At 34.9% G+C, this 16,694-nt stretch overlaps 1 protein-coding gene across 2 annotated transcripts in view; it reads left to right on the plus strand.

The window, feature by feature from the left end:
- The window catches only part of NEDD4 (NEDD4 E3 ubiquitin protein ligase), a 132,608-nt gene that overhangs the window by 76,727 nt on the left and 39,187 nt on the right, over positions 1-16,694 (plus strand). For both annotated transcript variants that reach the window (XM_043471894.1, XM_043471893.1), the window contains 6 exons: positions 4,322-4,372; positions 6,013-6,074; positions 8,830-8,932; positions 13,673-13,839; positions 16,316-16,433; positions 16,520-16,687. In XM_043471894.1, the coding sequence (XP_043327829.1) occupies positions 4,322-4,372; positions 6,013-6,074; positions 8,830-8,932; positions 13,673-13,839; positions 16,316-16,433; positions 16,520-16,687 (669 nt within the window). The remainder of the gene's footprint in view (positions 1-4,321; positions 4,373-6,012; positions 6,075-8,829; positions 8,933-13,672; positions 13,840-16,315; positions 16,434-16,519; positions 16,688-16,694) is intronic.

Below are 16,694 nucleotides of genomic sequence, written 5' to 3' on the forward strand. Positions count from 1 at the left end.
ATCTGCTTGCCATAAAAACAAAAGAAATATACCACAGCATAGCCTTGAGGGTATCACTAAAGGCAACTTGTCCATTTCAAAAATTATCATCAGTTCATGTACAAGAATAGGAATATGCCCCTAAACTAAGCTAACTTGCTAGGCTTCCCTCTTCAGTCATGCTCCTTTAATGGAATGTATCTATTTGGAATGTCCAAAGACAGGTCCATGGTAAAGGGAGCAGGGATTTCACTATAATATCTAACATTGCAAATATAATGGCTAACATTTATTGAATTCTTACTGCATACTATGTATTATGCAAAGTACCTTGTGTATATTAAATAATTTAATTCTCACAAAACCCTGTTAGAGATTCTTCTTTCTTCTCTCCTGTCTTGAATCCCCTGCATCTTTCCTTACCATGTTGTACTCCCTCATTTTGGCAAAATATATCTTCCGTTACCTTAGAACACCAGTGTCTTTATTCTGCTTTCATTATTGGAAAAGATATTTTGGCTGGGTATAGAATTCTATACAGGATACATTTTTTTTTTTTCTCTCAGAATTTTGAAAGCATTATTTCTTGTCTTTCAGTTTGGAGTATGATCTGTTTTGTATCTCTCAAAGCTCTTGGAATTTTTTTATCTCTGGTGCTTTGAAATATCACAGTGATGTGCCTTGCTATGGGTCTTTTCTTCAAACATTTTCCTTAATACTCAGTGAGGCCTTCCACTGTCAAAATTCATTTTCTTGAGTTTAAGGAAAATTTCTTAAAATGCCTCTTTGATTATTCCTTCCCTGTATTTTTTTCTCTCTGGAATGCCTGTTACTTAGAAGTTGACTTTTAGAATTTATCCTGTGATATCCTTACTTGGGGAATTCTGCAGTCTTTTTCTTTGGTGTTTTAGTTCTGCTTTCTGAGAAATTTCTTTAACTCTATCTTAAACGTTTAATTTCAGATAATGTTTAATTCCCAAGAGTTCTTTCTTGTTTTTTAATTGCTTCTTTTTTTATAATTTTGTATCCTGTTTGCTAGATGTTTGTCTCTTATCTCCAAGAACATTAATTAGTTTTTCTCAAGTATTTCTCCTGCAGTCTGACTTAAATTCGTATTCATTTGAGTCCCTTCTTGCTGCTGTTTTTCCGATTAGGTCTCTTTTTTTTTCTTGTAATAAACTTTCCTCAAATATTTAATCATCTTTAACTGTCCATAATGTGTAAGATTCAGGGTTTTTGCCTGCTGATATGATGCATTGAGAAGTGCACAACAGCATTTTTATAGTATTCTTACCAAAAAAATGCATAACCTAAATTCAACCATGAAGAAACAATACACAAACCCAAATTGAAGGATATCCTATAATTAGCCAGTACTCTTTTAAAATGTCACGATTATGGAAAACAAAGAGACTGAGGTACTTTCCAGATTAAGAAACTAAGGAGACATGGCAATTAAATGTAATGTATGATCCTAGATTAAACCCTGGACCAAGACTAGTAAGATAGTTTGTGAAATTTGAGTAAGATCTGTAGATTAGTTAATGTTATTCCTGGTTTTTTTATGCAACTCAATAACAAAAAACAAACAATCCAATTTAAAAATGGACAAAGGCTACAAATAGATGTTTTTCCAAAGAAGACATACAGATGGCCAACAGACACCTGAAAACATGTTCATTATAACTGATAAGAAAATGCAAATCAAAAGTATAATGAGGTATATAATCTCACACACATCATAATGCTTGTTTTCAAAAAGACAATAGCAAGTGCTGCCAAGGATGCAGAGATGAGGAACCCTTATGCACTGTTGGTAGGAATGTAAATTGGTACAGCCACTATGAAAAACAGTATGGAGATTTCTAAAAAAATTGAAACTAGAACTGCCATATGATTTAGCCATTCCATTTTGGGGTATTTATCCAAAGAAGAAAAAAATACTAACTTGAAAAGATACATGCACTCTCATGTTCAAAAATACACACACACACATACCCACCCACACCCACACCATAAAAACAGAATTAAATCTTGCCATTTGCAACACCATGGATGGACCTCGAGGGCATTGTGCAAAGTGAAATAACTCAGAGAAAGACAAATAATGTATGCTCTCACTTATATGTGGAATCTAAAAACAAAACAAGCAAAAACCAAGCTTATGCAGAACAGATTGGTGGTTGTCAGAGGCAGGGGATGAGGAGTGGGGTAAATCGGTGAAAGGAGTCAAAAGATACAGACTCACAGTTTTAAAATAAATAAGTCATGAGGACTTACTGTACAGCATGGTAACTATAGCTAATAATACTGTATCACATATTTTAAAGTTGCTAAGAGAGTAAATCTTAAAAGTTCTCATCATAAGAAAAAAAAATCTGTAACTATGCTTGGTGACCAATGTTAACTAATTTTGTAATGGTGATTATTTTGCAATATATACAAATATTGAATCATTATGTTGTACATCTGAAACTCATATAATGTTGCATGTCAATTATTCCTTAATTAAAAAAAAATTAAGTATGTGGATGGATACATTCAAGAAAGTCTCAGAGAAGTTACTTAACTTAATCCTAGTTCCCCTGGTGAACTAGGATTGGAAGGGGAGGAGCTAGAATCAGAGGGTCAAGGTTTTCATTAGCCTGCGTGTGTGCTAAGTTGCTTCAGTTGTGTCCGACTCTCTATGACCCTATGGACTGTAGCCTGACCCATCTCCTCTGTCCAAGGGGATTCTCCAGGCAAGAGTACTGAGTGGGTTGCCATGCCCTTCTCCAAGAGATCTTCCTGGCCCAGGGATCAAATCTGCATTTCTTATGTCTCCTGCATTGCCAGACTGGTTCTTTACCACCAGTGCCACTCATAAACTTACTTTAAATCGATTAAGATTATGGGTGACAGATATTTACAGTCTGTTTTATATATATATATATATATATATATATATATATATATATATATGTTTTTTTAAAAATTAAAAAAGCTTAAGAATAAAAGATTGAATAAACAGAAGGGTTAATATTTCCTCTAAAAAGGGTTTGCCTAGTTTTGATCATTGTGTTACAGTTATGTGAGATGTTAATATTTGGGGAAGCTGCAAAATTTATTCTGAAAATATTTTTCTGCCTTACCTTCTTTCTCTGTCTCTCTCTTTTTCTCTTCTCTTTTCCTTCCTCCCTTCTCCTTTCTGGAACTTCACTACCATATATATTACACTGCTTGGTATTTTACCACAAGTCCTCTTTTTTTATATTATATAAATTCTATTGATGTATCTTCAGGTTCACAGAACTTTTCTCTAGTCATTTTCAATCATATGTTAAGCGGATCCACTGATCTTCAATTCGTATATTGGATTTTTTAGTTATATATGGATTTCAAGCTATACATTTAACTCACTTTTATAATTTCCATTTCATTTTATATTTTTAATTGCTTTTATAGATTCCCCATATATTTGTTTATTATGACCTTGTTTTCCATTTTATGTCCTTGAACATCTCTGTAATAGTTACTTTAACTTTCCTTTCTGCCAGTTCCAAGATCTGGCTTATCTTGTTGTCCATTTCTATTAATTACCTTTTGCTTCTGAGTCCTATTTTTCTATTTCTTAGTATGTTTAGTGACTTATATTGTATTTGGACTGTGTAAGTGGCACATGATGAAGACTTTGAGTTTGATCATCTTTCCGCGAAAAGATTTTTGTTGTAGCAGGTTGGTGACTGAATTCTAAATGCTAGCTTCCCTAGGAAAACATCAACTATGAAATCTATACTGAATCCTTTCAGCCTTTAGGAATTTGGGTAGAGTTTATACATAGATCTAGAGGGACTCTCATGGCTTCTTCCTTTTGGGAGTTGTCCCCCTCACTTTCCAGTTAGACTGTTGACTTTAAGTTTTCAGACTCCTCAAATGAGTAAGATTTCAGATTTCTCTTTGAGTCCCAGTCATTCAGATGAATTGTGGCGTATTGCCAGGTGAAAAGCCACGTAAACAGGAATCCTACCGAGTACAGTTCATTCTTTCAAGGACTGACTTCTTTTTAGTTTCCGCTTGCTTTTGGTCATTCAGTGTTGCTTTCAGATAGTTGTTTAATATATTTTCAGAGTATATAGTTATTATCTTCAGAAGGCTCAATGTAATTTAGTCTATTCTGCCATTACCAGAAGTTGTACCGTATCACCTTTTATTTTCCATTGATTTTTTCATAGATATTTCATAGGGTTCAACAAAGAAACACAAAAAAACTTCTATATATTTTTATGAATGATGACAATAGATATCAAAGTTTTCCAGAAATATCAAGCATATTACTAATGTTATTTTTTTTTTTCTTTTGTAGACAAGAGATGATTTCCTAGGTCAAGTGGATGTTCCTCTTTATCCATTACCGGTTGGTATAGATGTCCATGATTTTACTTTTTATGTTTATTCTTTTTATTTTAATAAATCCTTAACAGATACACAGTATAGTAAATGTAAAAATATGATTTGTAAAATGTGTACTGCTATTAATTCTTGAGCCTCTTATTTTCTGAAAATATCTCAATTTTCCATTTTAATTTGAAGATTCCCTTATATGAACCCCAGTAAGAAATAGAGATGGGAAGGGAATTTGGGGGAGATTGGAAATACTATATGTATGGCTGGATCACTTTGCTATGCACCTGAAAGTATCACAACATTGTTAATTGGATATATTCCAATATAAAATAAAAATTTAAATTTTTTAAAAAAAGGCCTAAATGAACTTAGAAGGTATGACAAGAGCCTGAATTAAAAAAAAAAAAAAAGAAAGAAATAGAGATCCCCTGAAGTTGGTTGACATCATGAAAGCATTGTTTGAGGAAGATCAGTTTGAAAATATTTTACTGAAAAACTAGACTGAGGAAAGCTTAGTTTCACAGAAAGAAACTGATAATTACAACAACATGGGCATGAAAGTGAATCTGGACCAAGCATATAGCAACAGAAGGGAACAGATTCAGGAGATATTTCATTACATGATATTATTGGACCAGGAGCTCTAGTTGAAATAAACAAAAAAGCAGAAAGTAAAGATAATACATGTTGAACTTGGGAGATAAGGGTGGTATCTCAAGCAAAAAGAGTAGGCAGAAAGCCTTTGTTTTTTTAAGATATGGTAAGTTTATTTTTGGCCATATTGCATAGCAGTAGAAAACAAGAAAAATGAAACTTAAAGCAGGCAACTGAAGAGGTATAAAAGTAAATTGTGTAGGGAAAAGGGTCTGGAAGGATTGAGAGTTATCACTGCTGAGGTAACTGCAGAATCTCTGAGAAGGATGGACTGTCCAAATGAGAGGGATGAAAGCTTTGAAGGCCAAACACTGAAAGTTCATCAGTGCAGTTCTGTCAGGGGAGAAAGGGAAGACAGACCAAGAGAATACAGAAAAGAACCAAGTGAAATGTTGTCATGAGAATTTAAGAGTTTCTAGATGTAATGGGTAGTTTAACAATGTCAAATGCAGCGGAGAAGTAATGAATAATAAAAACAAAGGACTGTTGAACTTGTTAAGAAAGAGAAGTAGTAATTCTTGATCAATCTTTTCAGATGTTTATTGTCTCTCTACAGTCTTTAGACATTGCAAACTTTTAATAATGAATTTAATTCAGTCTTATTTTCCAAGCTGCTTACTTACTTTCTTTGTTCTCCTAGAATTGCCTCTGTGGTCTAACCATGCCAACATTTTATTGAATACATATTCCATATTCTTTTGGGGCGCAAACACACTAACCACTCTCTAGTGTTTTTCTGCTTTCACCCTCCTTTTGGCTTCACGAACACCTGCTCAGATAGTTTTATACTGACTTGTGCTGCCAGGAGCAATTCCGACAGTGCAGGAAAGTGAAAGTACTGTCAAATCACCAATTGTAACCATTTAATAAGCTAAATCTACTTTTTTCTGACTTCTAACTTCAGTTATGCCTTAGGTCATAGTTTATGAATATTCTTGAAAAGTATAAATTTTTGTTGTTATAGATATATCTTAAAAACCCACTGTTTTATTCTAGACAGAAAATCCAAGAATGGAGAGACCATATACATTTAAGGATTTTGTTCTTCATCCAAGAAGGTTAGTAAATATAAAATAATAGCTTATGAAGGTTTTTTAAAAATATCATTATACTTTACAGTAGCCTCTTTGGAAAATCAGTTTAAACCTTTGTAAATAAGCTACTTTTAAATATTAGTTTTTTAAAGCTTTGTTGCTGTTTCTGATTAAAAAGTAATTTCTGGTGATTTAGTGGCTCGGACTTTGCCTACCAATGCAGGGGGTGCAGGTTTGACTCCTGATCAGGGAGCTAAGATCTCACATGCCTCACAGCCTAAAAACCAAAACATAAAACAGAAGTAATATTATAACAAATTCAATTAGGGCTTTAAAAATGGTCCACATCAAAAAATCAAAAAAAGTTATATATGCACAGTACAAAAATTCTGAAAATGATCATACCCCTTTGGGAAGGACTTTTCCCCCTAATATTTATCAGACTAGAAGAATGAAATATGTCATTAATTTATATGTATTTTATATCTTATACTGTGTGTAATTTTGTCATACTGTGTTTTGAAAAATTGCAAACATCAGTTTATCTAAGAAAAAATACCTAGGGAGTTCTCTGGTGGTCCAGTGGTTAGAACTCCATACTTTCACTGTCATAGCCCCAGTTCAGTCCCTGTAGGGGGACTAAAATCCCCTAAGCTGCGTGGCACAGTCAAAAAAAAGAATCCAACTTGATACGAAAACATTTTCAAGGAAATGTAACTACATTTTGCATACTTTCGTTTAAAAAAATTTCAGAAAACTCAAATATTTAGAGAAAATAACATGAGTAAAGACTGTAATTTAAAACTCAAATAGCATGTTCATAATTCCATTTTCCTAAACCAAATTACTTGATTTTTGTCAAAAACTTTTAAGTTTAAGCTTTAAATAAAACACCTTTTGATCTTCTGTACCACATAATCTAGTAAAATCTAGTTAAGACATGTATGAGAATTTACTGACAAAAAGGTCGAAGTAAAGCCAAAGAAGGACATCTGTGCAAAACTATTTGTTTTCTCTTTAAAACTAGAAAATGCAAATGAACTTAGTAAAATTTTTTATTAAAAAATGTAAATATTCATTGTAATATAAATTTAAATAAAGGGAACAGTGGTCTTTGTGTTCGTATTTTCTGTCTATAAGAGAAGTCACATTTAATTTCTGTAGAAGTCGTGCAATGTGAGTCCCTTTTCTTGCTTTAATTTTGAACTGATTGTGACATCTGTATACCAAGAATAACTAAATAGTTCTTCTCTTATTTGGTTGCCCTAGTAACCTGCTTTTCAATTTGTTGAATGCTTTCTGGTGTCTTTATCTTTAAAACACTATAACAGTTTACATCTTCTGTCTGCACTGGGTATTGCTGCAAGTGCAGAAAGAGTTTTATCCAAATACATTCTTAGATTTTTTTTTGAACATCAATAGATTTAAACCCACAGGCTTATTATCTGGCTGGAAAAACATAATAAAACCTATCATTGTAGAGAAACTCTCCCCTAAAATATTACCTGAGTAAGTTTTCTGTATCTGTCTTTTATAAGAAGTCATAGAGTGTTCATACCCCCTTGACTATGGAGACACGAGTCACATTAGTGGTCTGGAAAATAGCATCAGGGGGTTTACTGACCAGTCAGGGAAGGACACTTTCCAAATCCATGAGAACTGTGCAGAGAACAACTAAAAAGAATAAGAGTGGCATAGGGGAGTACCTTTTGAAGACAGGAGCAAAGATTAGGACTCTTATGTCTTATTACATAACTGAAATCTATAAAAATTATTCAAAAAACTGATATATAAAGCCATGACAAGCAAGGATTTCCTGAGTAAACAGAGTGCTATTATAGAATTGGTGGGAGCAATAGACAGAGTTAGGTCTTAAGTTAGAATCTTAAGAAAGACAGTTTTTTTTAAAAAAATTGAATGAGGGGACTTCTCTGGTGGTCCAGTGGTTAAGACTCCATGCTCCCAATGCAGAGGGCATGGGTTTGATCCCTGGTCAGGGAACTAAGATCCCACATGCTGTGGGTATGGCAAAAATAAATTTAAGAATTTTTTTAAATTAAGTATTACTACTGTGGGCAGCAACCCTTAACTTAGACAACTCATTTTTCTAAGAGGTGGTATGAGATACAGTATGACAGTAGATTAGATAAATTACTATATGACAGATTCAAACAGCTGTCAAAGACATTAGGGTTCAGATAGTTATCTGACCTTGCTCTCTACTTTTCTGTTATCTTATACAACATGGCTAGATTATTATCCCTAAATCACGTCTGTGAGGATGCCTTTCCCTATCCTCCAAGTTGTATGCAAAATAAAATTTAAAAGTTCTGCTTCACATAGACATCATCAGTTGGACCATTCCCACCTCCTTTATATACCCTGTAATTCAGCCAGTCTCAACTACTTCCATTTCCTTAACTGCACCCCCGGTTTCCCATCTATTTCCTTATTTTTGCCCTTTTCTCTACTCTTATGCCTTTTCCTGACTGCCATAGATCAAAATCCTCCCCAGTCTTCTAGCCCAACTCAGATACCAGCTTCTCTTTGAAGATCTCTCTGATCTTTCACTTAAACTTCCACAGTTCCTTATTTATCTCATAACAATTATTTATTTATGGATGTTTCTTTTTCTCCACCATCTATTCCTTTTTCTTCTGCATTGAAACTTGTCTTGAATCTCTCCTAGTAAGCTAGTAGATGTTCAATGAACTTTTATTGAATGAATGATTTTCTTCTTAGTGTTAAAGTTGTGTGAATTATTATTTTCTTTCTACAGTCACAAATCAAGAGTTAAAGGTTATCTGAGATTAAAAATGACTTACTTACCTAAAACCAGTGGCTCAGAAGACGATAACACAGAACAGGCTGAGGAATTAGAGGTGAGATTTTATAAATATTTGGTTAAACTAAGAAGAAAAACATCCAATTTCTTATTTTACTATACTCTAAAGAAAAAATAACTACTTAATAAAGTTAAATGTGTGCAATAAAAATTACTTCCCTAGACATTTGTTTATTTTACCCAAGAATTTGTTAAACATTTCTTTCCTCTAAGGATATTTCTGTGAAATGAATGGCCATTACTGATGGCATTCTTAAAGCTTAAGGAATAGAGATTACAATGTTTATGAATGAAAGCATTTGTTGTAATTAAGTCATTAACTGTTTCTAGTTTTCAGAGTTTTCTAAAACCATGTCATGTGCCCCCTCTATTAAAGTAAGAACACAATTTATTGTTTGAAAGTTAAATATATGGAAAATTTGAAGATGCTAATTAGGAACTCCTTTATGAAATGTAATTCCTGTTACTTTTCCTATCATGGTTGGGGTGGGTGTGGGAGGGCTCATAGAAAAGGAGACTAAGAGAGAGAGAAAAAAAATTCAAGTGATCTAATAAAAAGCCACATTAATTGGGGGCCAAAAGAAGGTAACTGTCTTCATGGGTGACAGGATAAGAGGCAGTCCAGTCAAGGATTTGGGCAGAGTCCCATGCATTTGGGGTAAGTGAAGAAGAGACAGAGAACATGTATTTGGAATAGAATTGGACAGGGACTTGGAGCCTGGAGTCCTAGTCGCAAGCTCTGCTGTTTGTGAGCTGAGTGACCATGTGAGCCTCAACCTTCTCTGGACTTCAGGTTCTTCCTTTGCAGAGTGACAGGGTGTACTGCTACCCTCTAGGGTTTCTTCCAGCACAAAAAGTTCGTAATCTGAAGAGGGAACAAAAACATTTGCCCCTTGAGGTTCCCACTTAACAAACATTATCATCAGAAGGTAGCACCTTATTCTAACCACACTGACTGCACCCTTGCTGTGGCATTGGTTTGCTTTGGAGGGGTTGTGTGTATGCCTCTTCTCAGGAGTCCTGCTTTTGTGATGAAGGGACTGCTAAAGTCTCCAGAAGGACTGTCAGGATGAGGGACCGTTCCCCAGGGCTGGGCTCTGCATCACACACCCAAACATCTTGAGAAAATTTGATAACAAGCAGTGCTTTTGAGACAAAGATTCCTGGGAATTTTTTTTTATATGCACTAATGAGATTTTACTTTGTGGGGGAATCTATAACAATAGAAAGAAAGAACTTTTTTCTTTGAATAGTTAGCCTTATTACTCTGGTGATCAAAGAAACTTAATATCCTCTCTCACGTCTAATGCCCTTATTTGATACCTTCTTTTTTTCTTTTTAGTTTTTCTGTGATGTGTCATATAATAATCTTTTTTTTTTTAATTTAGGAATTTATTGAGTTGAACTTTCTCTCTAACTGGCATTTTAGTGCACAGGGAAACCTGAATAATGGAATTCTGTTTGAAATGAAGGATGTCTGCTATAAAGAAAGAAAATTCTTTATTTAGTAACTTAAAAATTTTTAACAGCATTTCATTATTTGGTAACCTGCTCCAAGTTTTGCCCACACGCGTGTATCACAGGTACCTTATTCACAGTTCAGTTTCTGTGGGTAGAGCTGCTTCGCTTCATTTTGTGGTCTCATGTCTCAAGTTTGAATTCCCTCAGAATGCACCTTATAATTTCAGTAGATGTAAGCATGTAGGAGTTTATTTATGAAAGGCCCTAGGAATTCAAACACATGAATCTGTGCTTATTTATCTTTTGTGTAGCTAATGACCAGAGAAGTCTTGTCTTTGACATCTGGTTTGTGACTGAATATATAAAATCCTACCATTTAAAGAAAAGAGTTGTAATTTTCAAAAGAGGCTCACTCTTAGGCAGTGTGTACCCTGGTAGGATGAAGTTTGGTAAAGTGTGACTATAGTACATAATTATGTAATATTTTTTTTGTACCCCTTGTAACTTTAGGTTTAGCTCTATGTATTTTATGTGATTGCTACATAATAATGTTTGGTGTACCTCTGAATCCTTTCTTTTTGACCATCTTTGACTGTTAAATTGTGGGCAGTTGCACGTTAGCTTTGAGGTTAGTAATTAAGTAACATACATTGATCCTTAGAAAATTATTTTGTGAAGAATAGTAGCTGATACATGTTTAATAGGGAGGCATTCTATACTGAAAATGAAAACCCATTCTTTCTAAACAATGTTCATATTTAGACATGGGTAAACAAATGGGTAACTATGCTTCTTCCTTGAACTGAACCAGGTTTTTAAAAAATAAGCCCTTAATTAAATTAGTTTTTTTCCCCTCCAGAAGTTTACTTGCGTAACATAAACTCAATAAAAAGACCTTTAATAGAGAAATCTTTTAAGAAGATTCTAAAATATTTTTGGTACCATTTTCTAAGCTCTGAATATTTTTATAATCCTTTACAGCAGTAGGGAGGACCTTTTTATTAATGAATTTTATTAATCTGTAGAAATATAATCAGTAACCATATTTTAAAAAATTGGTCCTTTTTTTTCCAAGAGGTTGAAATATAAAAATTCAACTCACATACTTTTAAAATTGAGACCAGAGAAATAAAATGTGATTTGGTATGTACAAGACTGATTTTTAGGTATATAGTTCTTCTATCATGATCATTTAAAGGAAAGGAAACAAGAGAGAGGAGGAAGGTAAACACAGATGGAGAGGAAAGGTAGAGGGAAGGGAGAGAGAATGGAGTTCCTGGCAATAAAAAGAAGGAAATAAAATTAGCGAGATGTCAGTTCCTACAGAAGAGATAAAAGGAAAAAAAAAAGAATGAGAAAGAGAAGGAATCTGTTTTACTTCTCATCCATATCTCTTTTCCTGGAATAATTTTGTCTGTCTTCCCCTCTCCTATGCCTCACCTTCCATTCCACCTCAGTCTATAACCCTCTCCTTGGAACTAGCCAAAGATCAACCCTGCTGCAACCTTATCCTGTTCTGTCTGCTGCCAGAAAACGATCGTTTTCTTCCCGAGGTCTTCCTGACCCTTCCTGTTCAGACCCCACCTTCCAAGAGAGAAGAATTCTCTTCTGTCTTCTAAACCATCAACTGGCTGGCACAGCAGTCCTCCAATGCTAGATCCCCAATGTCTAGGGGGAAAAAAAAAGACTCTATATATATTAAGGAAATTAGTTTTTACCTGTTATTATGGCACCAAATATGTTCCCCAGTTTGTCTCTCTCTCTCTTTTTTTTTTTTTTCACTTTTATTTAGTAGTTTTTGCCATGTACAAATTTGGGGGATTATAATCAAATCACTCAGCCTCTTAGGCCATCTGGGTTTGATGTCATACTTAATGGATTTTTTACTCTTAGAATATACTTTTTTAATATCCCTAGATTTGTTCTAATACATTTTGGTTTTACTTTGTAACATTTTAAATATTGCTCAATCTGTAACATTCTGGTTACAAGGTATGAAGTAGCAGTCCAAATAATTTTTCCTTTTTTTTCCTAAGTAATTTGCTTATCTTCCCACAGATTTGAAATGCCTGTATCATAAACTGAATTCTATAAATTGGATTCTCTTTCTTAGCTTTCCAATTATATTAATTAATTGTGGTTTATGGTATGTTTTATCTGATAAAGTTTATCTTCACTCTTTTTTGGAATTGTGCCGATTATTTTTGCTTGTTTTTGTGTCTATTTGAATTTGAAAATTGCTTTGTCATGTTATTTTAAAAAATCCATGATGTAGTCTTATTTAAATCTTGACAACTTTATAAATTAACTTGGGGAGAATTGATGTCTTTGTGAGGTTAAATCTCCCTGGCCAAGATCACATTGTCTTTTCGTTCACTCAGGTCTTCTCTTGTGTACCTTTTAGGAGAGTTTTCAAGTTTTCATTCATAGTTTATTTATGCTTCCTAACCATATCGGTGTTTAGCAGAACCGTTTCCTGACTGCCTTCTCTGTTTTGAGGTTTCTTGTATAAAATCATGTCATTAACCCTTGCTACTTTTTTCAAATAATTCCTTACTCTAACTACCCTAGCTAAGGTTTTTTTGTATGTTTGCCGCTCTCTAGGCTCAGAGGAAATTTCCAGTGCCTTCCTAGCATATAAACAAAACAAAACTTTCTTTCTTTGGCTGTTTTATGACTTGACCAAAATGCCATTCCATGGTCCAGAGGAGAAAGAGAAAAGTCAGACCAGAGAATCATAATGTCTTTTCAATCACCATTTCTAAATCATTTGCCCTTCCCTACCATGCCTCTACATTTTTGACCTTCATACAGCACTTTTTTTCAGGTTTCAGAGAGTTATTTACTTCCACAATTAACAAGGTGCTTGCTCTCTGAGAGAGACAATGCCCAATAAGACACGATCCCTGCTTATAATTTAGAGAATAGTGTAAGGTTGAACTATGCTTCTCCATTTTTTAGTGTCTTCCAATGCTGTTTATTTTAAAGTTTTCCAAGTCCTTTTTCTCCTATTAGACATGTTTTAATTTTTTCAAAAAAATTTTAAAAAAATTAAATTCAAGCAAAATCTAAGTGTTATCATTTTTGGGAAAAAAAAAAAAAAACAACCTTCATTATCATCAGATATTCCTTTTAGGTGTTAAAAGTTGACAGTGTGCTCATTCTGTCTGCATAGTTTATGAAACTGGGTTTGCTTAAATCTCTTAAAATTTCCTCTAGCATAATTTATGGGCTTTCCAGGTGGTGCTAGTGGCATTAATTTATAAGGTTAAAAAAAGTTAAGCGTAAACTTAATTGTCACCATTCTGTTTTTCAGCCTGGCTGGGTAGTTTTGGACCAACCAGATGCTGCTTGCCATTTGCAGCAGCAACAGGAACCTTCTCCTCTACCTCCAGGATGGGAAGAGAGACAAGATATCCTTGGAAGGACCTACTATGTAAACCATGAATCTAGAAGAACACAGTGGAAAAGACCAACCCCTCAGTACGTGCTAGTGACTTTTGTGTTTGTAATCTGAATACATTTTGACCACTGATTTTCATTTTGAAGTCATGGCTCAAATGAATTCATAATAGTATGGGAATCCAAAGACTGCAAGAATACTAGGATTTTTTTTATGGCGCAGGGCGTAAAAAGTGCTATCATAGGTGTTTCTTTCTTAAAATGATTCAATAGTATTAAAAAGTATTTGAATTACAAATATCACCCTTCTGATTGCTTCTTTAATTTTAATGAATTGTCAGTTATTTCTGTTTTAAATTATTAGATAGCCACAAAAGGAACATTTTTCTTTCTAGACTGATTTAGAAAATCTTGGAGATTTTTTAGTTTGTTACTAAAATATAATTAGAAGTTGATTTCTACAGCACAGTGTTTTTAAAACAAATTATTTATAAAATATAAAGGACTCAATAATAAGTTCTATTGTTAAACACCCATTTACCAGTCTGGTGAATGTGTACATAATTTCTGATGTATCCAAATCAAGGACAGAATGGCCTTTCAGGCATTCTGATTTATGTTTCCTCAGTGATATTTTTCTTTTATTATCATCAGACTGATATTTATAAAGGGGGCTTTCCAGGTGGCACTAGTGGTAAAGAATCTACCTGTCAGTGAAGGAGATGCAAGAGATGTGGGTTCAGTCCCTGGGTCGGGAAGATCCCCTGGACTAGGAAATGGCAACCTGCTCCATTATTTTTGCCATGGAAAATACCATGGACAGAGGAACCTGGTGGGCTATGGTCCATGGGGTCACAAGGAGTCAGACACATGAGCGACTGAACACACACACGTGGTTCAAGCACTTTTTTTCCCTTAATTTTGGCTGCATTGGGTCTTCATTGCTGCACACACAGGCTTCTCTTTTTCCAGTGTGAGGGCTGTAGAGCGCGTGGGCTCAGTAGTTGTGGCGCTCAGGCTTCTCTAGTTGCAGCATGTGTCCTCTCTATTTGTGACACACCAGCTTAGTTGCCCTGGAGAAGGCAATGGCAACCCACTCCAGTACTCTTGCCTGGAAGATCCCATGGACGGAGGAGCCTGGTGGGCTGCAGTCCATGGGGTCGCTAAGAGTCAGACATGACTGAGCGACTTCATTTTCACGCATTGGAGAAGGAAATGGCAACCCACTCCAGTGTTCTTGCCTGGAAAATCCCAGGGATGGCGGAGCCTGGTGGGCTGCTGTCTATGGGGTCGCACAGAGTCGGACACGGCTGAAGCGACTTAGCAGCAGCAGCTTAGTTGCCCACGGCTTGTGGAATCTTAGTTCCCCGGCCAAGGATTGAACCTGTGTCCCCTGCAATTGGAAGGCAAATTCTTAACCACTGGACCACCAGGGAAATCCCCAAGCACTTTTGTAGACGTTTTCTGTTCTCAAATGCTTCCAAAGCATTTTTGCTTGTGTCACAGAGGTATTGATCTCTGTAGAATGGCATACAGATTACAAGACTGAATGCATGATAAAATTCTGAAACATCTTGTTGTATACCTCTGTATTGTGGCAAGCCTGACTTGAGCAGAGTCACATTTCTTTCACTGTGGTTGATGTTGCTTTCAGCCAGCAAAAATCATTTATTTAGGGGGAAAAAATGTATGAGGCATTCCCTTAGGACCAATATGTTTTCTCCAGCAACTGTACAGCAAGAATTGGTCTTCTGAATATCCTGGGCTTATGTGGCATTAGATAAATTAACAGTAATCTTGTTATTAAATACTTATACAAAATTCTTGATCTTACGGTCTGGCTATATTAAACATGACTAGCTAGAGTAGTATAACTAATGAATGACTGCGGAAAGGATATACAGTCTGATTTACCATGCCTTTCCTAAATTCAGACACTCCTTTACTACTGTGCTTTTTCAGAACAGGCCCATTACTGTATATGATAAAAAACATACCATTTAATCTATAATCTATTATGTTTTTAATTATAGTGTCCTTATACTGTCTTTCCTTCTGCCTTCTACATTCATGCATGGGAAACTAGAGGGCGGACCCTTGGCTTGAGACCAGTTCTGGAAAATGTTACTTTCTAATTCATGAAGATATAAATGCAACTCTTAAAAAGCTTCTGTTTTATGAACTTTCTAGAGCTACTTCAGATTTTACTCTTTTAATAACATGGTGAAATAATAATATAATAAAATTACTTATGCAACACTCAGGTGTTCATTCATTCAACAAATATTTTTGAGTGCCCATACACAGGAGACATTTTCCTAGGTACAGTGATGAAATATTATGCACGTTACCCATTTTGACAAAAACTTTTAACTCCATAAGGTACTCTGAGGGTACTGTTGTGCCTACAACTTAAGCTGAGCATGTTGAACTAGCCTTTGGGTCCAAACAATGAATTCTGATCTAATATGGATACTTTCTAAATGAACACAGAATTTTTAGCTATCATTTTAACTCTCTTCAGGCGTGAGTGATGGCTTTTACATTTCTAATGCAGGGACAACCTAACTGATGCTGAGAATGGTAACATTCAACTGCAAGCCCAGCGTGCATTTACTACCAGGAGACAGATATCTGAGGAAACAGAAAGTGTTGACAACCGAGAATCTTCTGAGGTAGAAATAATTTTCTCATTCTTGTTGATAGATATATGTTATGGCAATTGATTCAAGTATGTAGCTTAAGCTTCTGTTCATTTTAGAACTGGGAAATTATAAGAGAAGATGAAGCCACCATGTACAGCCATCAAGCCTTCCCTTCATCTCCACCATCAAATAACTTGGATGTCCAGACTCATCTTGCAGAAGAATTGAATGCCAGACTCACTGTTGGTGGAAATTCAGCCAGTGGCCAGCCAGTATCCAACTCAGTAAGAT

The sequence above is a fragment of the Cervus canadensis genome, chromosome 6 (assembly GCF_019320065.1).
Source record: "Cervus canadensis isolate Bull #8, Minnesota chromosome 6, ASM1932006v1, whole genome shotgun sequence".
NCBI lineage: Eukaryota > Metazoa > Chordata > Mammalia > Artiodactyla > Cervidae > Cervus > Cervus canadensis.